General features: G+C 41.1%; 1 protein-coding gene across 1 annotated transcript; it reads right to left on the bottom strand.

Annotated features, from left to right (window-relative positions):
* Positions 1-2772: 2772 nt before the first annotated feature.
* On the bottom strand, positions 2773-10125 carry LOC125903461 (inaD-like protein). The gene is made up of 7 exons (XM_049600410.1): positions 8361-10125; positions 6437-6673; positions 6175-6264; positions 5937-6014; positions 5202-5480; positions 4967-5065; positions 2773-3604 (listed from the first exon to the last, which is right to left on the bottom strand). The coding sequence occupies exons 1-7, from the start codon at positions 8622-8624 to the stop codon at positions 3458-3460; spliced, it is 1194 nt and encodes a 397-aa protein (XP_049456367.1). The 5' UTR covers positions 8625-10125; the 3' UTR covers positions 2773-3457.
* Between the last annotated feature and the right edge of the window lie 787 nt (positions 10126-10912).

Raw genomic sequence — 10912 nt, 5'->3', positions numbered from 1 at the left:
TTTTAAGCAGTTTTGATAGCAGCCAAATCTTAAATTATAGCCATGAACCATTTCATGATTTTCACATAATCCTGTTGCCTCTAATTAATATTCAGTATCTGTGGAGACAGCAGAAAGTCACATCTATTTGCTTTGATTTCTGGCATAACATGTGACTCTTAGTATTAGCTTTGAGCCTCAAGGTAATTCTCTGATACTGGAACACTAAATTTAGCCATTAGTGAACACCAGCAGCAGAGATAGCTCTAATTAGGGCAGAAATAAATTGTTAAATCACTTAATTTATATTGCTGGAGTCTAAATGTGCAGTGTTGATCATTATCATCATAATGAGATACTTGCCAAATATTAAAAGAAATCCCCCACAGAGAAACCAAACTTTAGATGGTCTGAGAGTGCTGCAGATAGAAAATGAACACGTGGATCTACCATGGCATGAAATAGAGTGATTCATTCAGATCAGTTAACTTAATATCAACAAATTTTCATGGCTGATCTTTTAACTTTTGTCCACTGGTTGTGCATGGTATAATATTCTACACTAGATGAAGTATGGAAATGGATTTTAAGTTTATGAAAGCATGAAGTAACTGAGACAAAAAAGTGAAGCAATCAAAAAGTATGGGTCATCAAACACTTCTGAACTTTTCCTGTGTGTGACAGTGGCAAAGGAGGCTACAGTCTGACGGTAGCACACTTACAGAGTCCGTAAACCGACTCTTAAGGTTTGGTACACGGCAGAAGCTTGCAAATGTTAGCTGACAGATCAGTTAAAGCTGTAACTATGAGGCCAAGTGTATTGAGCTGACAGTTTGCTCGCCCTGCCCCTGTTAGTTACTGTTGCTGTATGTTGGTGAAGACTCACAGTCACCCAGGTTGTGGTAATCTTAAGTGCTATATCGTAGGCAACTGGACTTGCTTGAGTTTCTTGAAGACATTTCACCTCTCATCCAAGAGGCTTCGCCAGTGTGTCAAGAAACTCAAGCAAGTCCAGTTGCCTACGATATAGCACTCAAGGTCACTGTTGCTGTGGGTGTTCAGGTCTGACACAGCACAGCAGTTTACAAATGATACCTGTGGCAGATCTCAATGTTCCTTGATCTCAGACAGAGGAATACATTCAGTTGATTCTGATGGATTCTGTTTGGCTGTGTTTCTATCGTTCATCAAACCGCTCTGAAGATGATCCCAATGCCACTGCTTGCCAGTGTCTTTGTCACTACTGTTGTGCCATCCTCTCCATTTGTTGTTGTTGTTGTTCTTGGTTCTTAGCCAATGTGTTCTGCAAACATAACAGAGGCTGGGGATGTTTGTGTGTGCAATGTTGAACTCAGAAGTAAGACGAATTCAAACAGCCTCCATGATCACCTTCCACTCAGTGGGAAACTCAGTGGATGTACCGGTCAGAAACAAATTGGCAGATGCTCTTAGCACCCTGGTGTCTGTAGCCAACAATGGCATTTGCACTCATGGTGTATATTCCTAGGCATTCTAGCAACGCTGAAATGGTTTTATTAAAGTATTCTGCTAAAGGTTATGTGCCCAGTGTGCATTCGGCAGCTTTATACAAAAACTGATAATAACAAGGCAACTAAGTCTAAAAATAAAAAGCCAGGGTTGACTCACAGAGGACACAAAGCCCCGTCCTCTGTGTGATCGTCCTGTACTCAGCCCACTCACCCACCACATCTTGGTGCCCCCATGGTGCGTTTTATTCTATATTATCTGACTTTCTGGCGGTACATTTGTGAGGTTTGTCTTATAAATTTACATTTTTATTTCAGAGAATTTCAAAGATTGGCTACTAGCCCAAACCATGACCTCTTTAACGTAATTTCTAAGTGCCTGCAACCTTCACCAGTGGCATAAGGTAAATGGGCCCCCTATGCACGCTATTATGATTAGCCTTAGTGCATGGAATTGTTCACATATCGTCTTGTCACGTGATCAAACAGAGACTCAACAGTGGACAGCATCAACATATGTATCACCCAGCAATCATCACTGCATCCGTATGTGACAAAACATACCAACGAACACAAGAAATTATCCATTTAATTTAATCCGTTTATAGTTTATTTATAGCTTACGTAGAATAAGCATATAATTTTGTTTTTGATGCTACTGACCATTAAAAAAACGTGATACAGATGGGTTTGCCTTTTTCAATGATATACATAGCAAAGTGAACTTTCATTTTTTATAAGTGGGCTATCATTCCTAATTTTAGCTGCCAAGACTTATGTGATATAAACACATTTATATCACACATACACATACAAGACTAAAGCTAAATTCGACTGTCATCGTTAAAATCTATGCTTGGCCTCCTCAGGTCCGACTTTACATGAACGCCTCTTGAGACTCGAGTCTCACAACATGAGTTCCACCAGCCAGTAATTGAGTCTGGATTGAATCTCACACACTGAATGTGTTTTCCAATAAAGTGTGTCCCCAGATTATTATCACCCTGCAGATAGTCATCACTGCGGAGCATCACTGATAAAAACAAGTCAGTGTCAATGTGGTCAAGAGCAGACATACAGCGGGGTGGACACAATAACAAGAACTCTTGCAATATGCTGCAATCCAGCACAGCACCACAACAAATTACAACCTTGAATATCTGCCATCTCTCTTAAGTGACTTTTTGCAGGGCTCTTTAACTGAATTGTAGGTGTTCATGCCAGTGCACATGTCAGCATGGATTTGTCTACAAGTCAAAGAAAAGTAAAGACACTTGGAACAATATATTTGTACTTTAATGAGAAAATGAACACTGAACAATAAACTGTTTCTAACGCGAGAATGTAAAAGCTGTGAAATAAGACAAAGCAGGTGTTGACAAGCAAAATGACAGCTCTCTTTTTCTGCTCAGAAAGCAGAGTGCCTAACTCACCATCCTGAATTTAGCTCGTACAGGAGGCGTGGGACGATGTTCAGTTCAGTCTGGATCAGGACGCTGCAGGATTCAGACTCCCTGATGTGTTCCCTGTTCACTCTGCGCGACATTTTATCTCAGTACAGACTATAAAAGTTTCAGGGCTTCACATTTTCATGGGAAGAGACACTATTTACCAGCACATCCATAATTTACAGCACAGTGGTGTGAAGTAGAGGTAGCCAGCAGCGTTCGTCCTTTATCGACTGTGTTTAATATAATGACATGTAGTTCATTTGGACATCAGAGAGCCGTCTGTTCATGCTTTTACAGTCTATTTTCAATGTCGTAGCACAGTTCAACTCCGTGGTTTTTAGTAATAAAAATAAAGTTTTAAAATTCATCCTTGCAAATGACTTTAATATCACTAAATACTATTAGCAGCAATTGAATCTGACAGACAAAAAGCTTAAAAAACACATTCCAACAGTTCCTCAGTAACACCTCAGTAACATGAAAAAAAAGAGCTGGGAAATAACAGTCTGTGTCCTTCATGTTTGTACCCCTACGCTGTGGTCAAGGCGGGTAGAAAGCACTGTCAAAACAGTGCACGTGTCTGTCAGGAATGTCAGAGTCATGTACCAGCTCTCTGCTGGGGATCTGTGTCAAGAACTCCACATCTTCATCTGAGGTAGAGGGATGAGTGAGGATGATCCGCGGGATCTGTCATGATGATTACCAAAGAGGGGAACAGGATTAGGAAGGAAAATAAGCTGTTGATGTGATAGAGAGTGTGTACATGATGAAATGGCAGAACAGTCACGTCATTTAGTTCTCTTATGTTTGTTTCTGCAGGGAGAGGCTGAAAATCAGGTGATTTCAGAGTAAGGGTCCTGCCACACCAAACCAACACATTGCACTTGGTCAGTGTCTGGCTGTTGGTGAACATCTATCACCTTAGTTTTTACAACCCGGTCTCATTCTGAAGTCGTCGAAATCCACCACTTGGGCAGTCAATTGCAGCGTTAGACAGCCGTCCTTTATGTTGGCATGATACGCGGCTGGTTGCCGTTATAGTTTAACAGCGCTCAGTAGCGTCAGGGGGGAAACACAGCTGGACAAGAACAAAAAGTCCGAGTAGGGTGGGTGGGAGTTCGCGTCCCGTATGATTATAAAGCTGAACCCTGTTCTTTTTTCCTAAACCCAACCACGTGTTTTAGCGTTTTTGTGTTAGTTGTTTGAGGGGAAAAAAACGTCAATTCGCAGTGTTGTACTGATGTAGTGTGTTTATTTTGAAAGAGACTTCATGTAAGCGGTTAATTTCCTGTGAAAACGGAAGTGTATTTTGAAAGGAGACAATGCATGTAACAGGCAGAACTTGACACGGTGTGCCAGAACATCAACCAGCAACACACCCAGGGTCGTATCTGGACGTAGAAGGCCCATGAACAAACGTTGATATGTGACAAGGTCAGAGTGAGAATGTGTTGGTTTTTCCGGTGTGTCCTGCACTGTTGGCACTAGTTGGCCCTTGATGCCTGTTTTTTGGACGATTCAGCATGTCAAAACGGTGCTGGAGATAGCAGAGCCCAGCCCTGAGTGAAATCAATTGGATTAACAGTACAGCTCTGTGCATGGGACCGAAATGGTAATGAGGAAGGCAAACAAACGGCCGGGGTCAAGAGGGAGTGAGATCAAAACAAACTTGTTATATTAAGTAAAACTATTTTTTTAGCTGAGCTCTTTATCAGAAAAGTTTTATAATTATTTGTGGTATTTTCCACTTAAAATCATTTGTTCTCTCAACATCTGGTTGTGTTATTGATGTGCTACCTGGCTAACTTGAATCCGTCAGTCTCTGAATTTCACTTTCAGAATGACGAATACAGCCTACCACAGCCTGCTGGTATGGAGAGTTATTTCCTCTCACGAAGGCTCAGAACTTAGGTGCTAGTTGGCTGCTGGCTATAGACTTTGCAGTGTGTTCAAGTTGGCAGCCTTGGTAGCCACTAGTTCTTTGATGATGGTTTGGTGTGTCTGGATGATACAGTAGGTGGTATATATCCTATAGAAGGAAGTGCTTACTGTCATTGTCTGTTTTCCCCCTTGAAGTGAGTCATTTTTTATCAAGGCCTGCGCCTCCATTTGAGACAAGGTCCTGTTCAGGTCGCTCTCCAAATCAGACTGAAACACAAAAAGACAAAGAGGAAAGAAAGGCATCAGAACATTGTGGAGGCGAAATCCACATGTGACTTGAAGCACACCAATGGTGACATTTAAAAAGTATATTCTGTCTGTGCTGTGATGTGAAACCACCCACAACGCCGTTGCCGTTGCAGACAACCGCCTCAGTCTTCTTGGACAAACAGTCTTCCACGCTCTCCATCTTGGGCTGTTTGCCTCTCTGGCCTCCGCCATCCTGGCTGCACAACTGTCGCCCCGTCATGTTTTGAGGATCCTGAGGGTCTTCGGGGTCACACGTTTGTCCTCGGGGTAGCAGCCTCTCTCTGAGTACTTTCATCTTGATGCAGCTCCCAGCATTCCTGAGGGCGCTGACTGCCTCGTGGTGGGTCGCTGCTTGCATGTTGAGGCCGTTGACCTGAAAGGGCCGAGGTCGCATTACACTTTCAGGGTCAGTGAAAGTAGGAGCAGGAGTCGGATGTGACACACAGCATAGATCATCTAAAAATAGCATGTCTCTTCGGACTACAGACACTGATTAGGATTTTCTAATCACATTTGAACCATTAAAGTATGAATTTAAAAACTGATTTTGGATTTTATGTTGCCTGTTTTCTATTTGTGAGCTTCACACTGGCTTTATGACTGAGGGAAGTCCCAGCTGAGTGTCCTCTGCTGGTCTTATGATGCCCTCCATTGGTCACAAGAGGAACATCAGCAGGAAGCACTGACATTGTGTAACGATATTCCTATAGCCAGTTTAAAGTACAGTTTAATCAACACATTTCACACACTGGGTGGTTTATTTGATAGTTTGTAAATAGGAAATTATGAGCAGATGTTACAAAGATGAGAAATATTATTTTCAGCCTACCTCCAGCAATCTATCTCCAACATGGACCCCTGCCTTTTCTGATGCGCCCCCTTTATTTACTCTGGAAATAAAAATGCCCTGAAAGGAAACAGACACATTAGCCTTACTTAAAATTGTAATTACATTGTGCTCAAAGCTTTTTATGTTGTTAAATTTGAACGTGTATGCTGCTGCTTCTCATTATCTTCAGCCAAACAAGCACGTGTTGCAAAAGATGGAGCACTGCGGGCTCACTAACCTCATCATGGTCCTTGTAAGGCAGAGAGCCTTTCCCACCAGCAATGCTGATTCCCAAACTACCCCTCCGGCCAGACACTTTGATCTGTAACTAAGAGGAAATTGTTAGCTGGAATCTATATACAATTTAGGGCTGAGTGGAGCAACACAAACAGTAGTAGTAAAGTAGCAATAATTTGCCACAATCACTACAGTTTCCTGCAGCACATAGTGAAACCCCACAGAGATAATTAACATTTAAGAAAGATGCAGCGTGCAGTTACTCTTAATGGCACTTGGGAGACGAAAGATTCTTGAGCGGGGGTCTTCTCTGTCCCCGAAGGAGATTTCAGCTGCCCTTTGATGGAGACCTTTATGTTGGGGACGGGGTCTCCATGGAGACCGGACCCTGCATTAAGAGCTCTGTGATGCTGAGCTTTCCTCCCGTCTTGGATTTCACCTCTCTGATGGCGAAACCGTCGTGGTAAGTTATCACTCTCTGGCAGCTGGCCTGCACCGTCCTGGTGATAAGAAATAATTCGATGCTTTTATGCTGTCTGTCTGCGAGACACATTAGTGGAACCTGAAATTTTTCACTTTGAATTCACTCACGAGACGTTAGCAAATTGAGAGATTGTAAATGGATGACGCATTCAAGGGGAGACACTGCAGGTGGAAACTAACGTCCTCTTTTAGACTAGTGGAAAGAACACATCCAAAACACACATTTAGGTTTATTCTAGTTCAAATTCCTGCTATGGAAATGTATGCAAAAAGTCCATATTTAGATAATGCCTCACTTGCATATTTATTTATTTATCACATAAAATTTCAGAAAACTACAAAAAATACAAAATCTAAATCTAAATCTGAAATTATGTTTACTTTAGTTTCTCAAAAACCTGAAAATAAGAATTGTTCTGTTTGCGTCTACATAGGGAGCGGGTCTCTGTCTATGGAGTCCGCCAAGTTGAACCACCTAGTTTCTGCAGTCGCCCAAAATAATTAAACTAAACACTGGCTCTAGATAGGGCCATTTTCGTTTTTGCAGATTCACATCAGTCACCATAATTAGCAGAAACTCCTTGACAAGAGTGTTGGAAACACTGATTTGTAACATGAAACTGTTTTATTTAGTGTTTTCCCCAGTGTAAATCGCCGGGTCTGTTTGTTTTGGAGAGGAAGAGACCTTTGCTCCCTCCTAAATGATGAACACTGGAGGAAATCTACCCAGAGGAAGTTTCAGCTCGTTGCAATCTGCAATCCTCGCCACTAGGTGTCACTAAATCCCCCTAAATCTTACACACCGTTCCTTTAATGTAAGTAATCAGCTGGGGAAGTGTCATAGTGACATAACATTATATAGTTATGAATATTTACCCTAATTTATACCTAAGTATTAATATAAACATATAGTTAAAAGTTTTACCCTATTCACCTGTAGTGTTTTGAAGAGTAAAATTTAACAATACATATCTTTAAATACCATTTTCTCAAAATGAGTTTTTCCTCTCCTCATACATCTCAAAAATCTAAACAGCAGCACAGACTTTCAAATTTCATTCCTATCTTTGCTCATGTAGCATTCAAAACCTGATTTATCGAGTTTTATACCTAGAGCTCCTGGATTTCTGCAGGAATGTTCAAAAGGAGATTAAACAGTTGTTAGGTCTAAACTTTAGTTTAGATCTAGCACATTTTATACAGGGTGTATCTCCTGGTAATATGATAGATGTTTTTTATGAGAATTCTGCTTTTAGTAGAACAAGTTTCCTGGGTGAATTCGCAGCCCACTAGCATAAGCACTGGAGAGACGGGGTAAAAAAACAAAAGTATTATTATCATGGAGAGAAACACAGCATGGTTACAGTGAGAACAGATAGGCTTGATGAAAGATGGGCATCATTAATATAGGTGATGTATTCTGTCTTTTCATATTATTTCTATCTAAATGTATTTATTTTCTTTCTTATTTTTTTTCCTGTTACACTTGTTTGTTTGTTTGTGTAGTGTCTCCCCTTAGACAATGTTCTCAGATAGACTTTATTAACATAAACATAATAATGAATATAGAATAATTGGAAATCCGCAGCAGAACTCCAGCTGAAGAATACCTGCTATGGAAGCAGCTGATAAATGTGTACATCCACATATCATGAGCAGTCAGGGTAAAGAAACATGAGGTGATACCTAAACTGGAAAACAGACCTCCTCAGGTTGCTCAATTTCCTCCGCCTCCTTCTCTACGCTGGAGCAGCGACCACACACACTGTCGATGGCCGGGAGCAGTTGAGGTCTCTCCTGCTTTGCCACCCAGCTGAAGCCTGGGATGGCCCAGTTTTGGCAACTGGTCCTGAGGGACGGGTTAGTATGAGGCTTTCTACACTCCTGGAGATAGTCAGAAGACACCAGCCGATGCTGAAAATTTAATTTCAATGTAATATCTTGGAGGAAATGAGTAGTGACAGTCATGGATCAGTGGTGAGTATGTCTGATGAGAACATGTCCCTCATCTTCAAGTGGCAGGATTGATTAAGAGCAGCATGATTTCTCTCAGCTGATCCGTGGAGGAATCTCATGCTCTCCAGTTATGCAGCTCATGATCAATGTTTCTAAGGCGCTAATAAAATTCATAATACATGCCTGTGTTGTGCACCAGGGGGCACTAAAACAGTCATTACTGCAGAGTGTAATTGCACCACTCTCACTAGTACAACTGTTTGGAGGAGCTAAAGAGCAGCCAAGATAAAAGCTGCAACTCCAAAACTTTATCTGTTTCTCTGCCTTTTCCCCAAAATTAGTCTTCTAATGCATCCTGAGGAGGAGGCAAAGAAAGAGAGAGAAGAATGTCAGGCTTGAAATGTATTGTAGTGTCACTGAAGAAGCCTCCACTTAAAGGGACATTTCACTTCAAAATATAAAACAAATATTATCTGTAGTGCTACTTATCAGTCTAGACCAGGGGTGTCAAACACGTGGCCCGTGGCCCAGAACCAGCCCGCCAAAGGGTCCAATCTGGCCCACTAGATGACTAGACTTTGAGGTGCCAGGTTTCAGAGCAAGTTAAACAATGCGTTTAATGACCAGGATAAAGTTCTGTGATATAACAATGAATACTTACTGTGACCTTGTTTAAAGATACTGAACATTGTACAAAATATTGTCAATCAGCAGCTTCAGTTCAAAAAAGAATCTGTATCAGGAAATGTATGGATAAATGCACATGTAATGACAGTGAGAGGCAAACTGAAACTGAGACATACTGTTTAAACTGAACTTATTTTAGTTTCTGTTTTGTAAAAGGATGAATGTCTACAGAATGTACCTGTAATTCTTTACACAAGAAAAGGGAAAATATTGGAGCTGATGTTACTTATAGGTTTTTGTGCAATGGTTTTATTGGTCCAGCCCATCTGAGATCAAATTGGGCTGCATGTGGCCCATGAACTAAAATGAGTTCGACACCCTGATCTAGACTATTTTGGTGTGAGTTGCAGGGTCTTTGAGATGTCTGCCTTCTCTCTGATATAATGAAACCAGATGCCAGTCAGATTGTGGTGCTCAAAGTGCCAAAAAAAACTCAATAGTAATGTCTCTTTCCAGAAATCATGACGTGGTTACTCAATATAACCCACAAGGCTCTTGGTAAGCAGTTTCATGTAGGAACTATTTTCTTTCTACCAAAACAAACACACCAGCTGCATCACTACACAGAAGAAAGCATGCATCTACTCATGGATGAGAAGCTCCTGCTCATGACGACACAAGACACGAACATTAATGGTGTGCTGCTTGGCTGAGCTTTAACATTAGCTAGCTCAGTGGTGCTAGGTGAGCTAGCAGTAGATGCACGCTTCCTTCTGCGTGGTGATACAGCTGGTGTGTTTGGTAGAAAGAAAATAGTTCCAACACGAAACTGCTCACAACAACATCTGTGGATTATCTTGAGCAACCAGGTCATGATTTCTGAAAAGAGACATTGCTGGTATTTCTTTCTTTTTTTTTAATTCATTTATTTGCTTTTGGTGCTTTGAGCAGCACAAGCCAAGAGCCATCTAGTTCTATTATATTAGAGAGAAGGCAGACATCTCTATGGCTATATGTCCAACATTCAGACACGCACCAAAACTAAATTAATAAATAGCACTAGAGGCAAGAGAAAAATATGTATTTTTGATTTGGGGGTGAACTGTTCCTGAAAGAATCTTCAGGGGCATCTAAAGCACCACTACATGAGTACAAACAGTTCAGTGCCTGAAACTGAACACCACAGTTACTGTTACTTTCCAGCCAGTTATCAGTTTTTATGTTTTTTGACCCAGCTGATAATTCACTGGAGAGTAGCTGTAATAGTTTTAATTCAACATCAAAGACAGTATTGTCATATTCAAATGGTTATTAAAGAATGTACACTGAGATTCAAATAAATGTGAACTTGCCATTAACATTAAAATATGAACATTCATCCTCTGATATACTCAAAGCATGCCAGCGTCAGTACAACATGCAGCACGTGCGGGGTGGACGAGTCAAATATGGCACATGCTGGCAGAGCGTTACAGAAACACCATGCGCTGCTGGACAGACAAAACAAGCAATGGAGGGGTCAGGAAATGGAATATTTGGTTTGTTGCCTCAAAGCAAGCCAGTTTAAGTCGGAGCTTACTTTGTCGATATATTATTTTTGGATATGGATAGTAAGAAAGACCACACCAAAGCTTGCAGTTTGTTTTTAAATCTGACATTTTGAAGTCCAACTC

Source organism: Epinephelus fuscoguttatus, linkage group LG16, assembly GCF_011397635.1.
Source record: "Epinephelus fuscoguttatus linkage group LG16, E.fuscoguttatus.final_Chr_v1".
Taxonomy (NCBI): Eukaryota; Metazoa; Chordata; class Actinopteri; order Perciformes; family Serranidae; genus Epinephelus; species Epinephelus fuscoguttatus.
This window is presented reverse-complemented; position numbering and strand designations above follow the sequence as displayed.

What these genes read in the sequence shown, in the direction of transcription:
- LOC125903461 (XM_049600410.1), bottom strand. Translation starts at nt 8,624, where the DNA reads ATGACTGTCACTACTCATTTCCTCCAAGATATTACATTGAAATTAAAT. An exon ending in TCTCCCAAGTGCCATTAAGA is followed by an intron (nt 6,265 to 6,436) that starts GTAACTGCACGC and finishes ATTTCCTCTTAG; the next exon opens with TTACAGATCAAAGTGTCTGG. An exon ending in GGGGAAAACAGACAATGACA is followed by an intron (nt 3,605 to 4,966) that starts GTAAGCACTTCC and finishes TCATCATGACAG; the next exon opens with ATCCCGCGGATCATCCTCAC.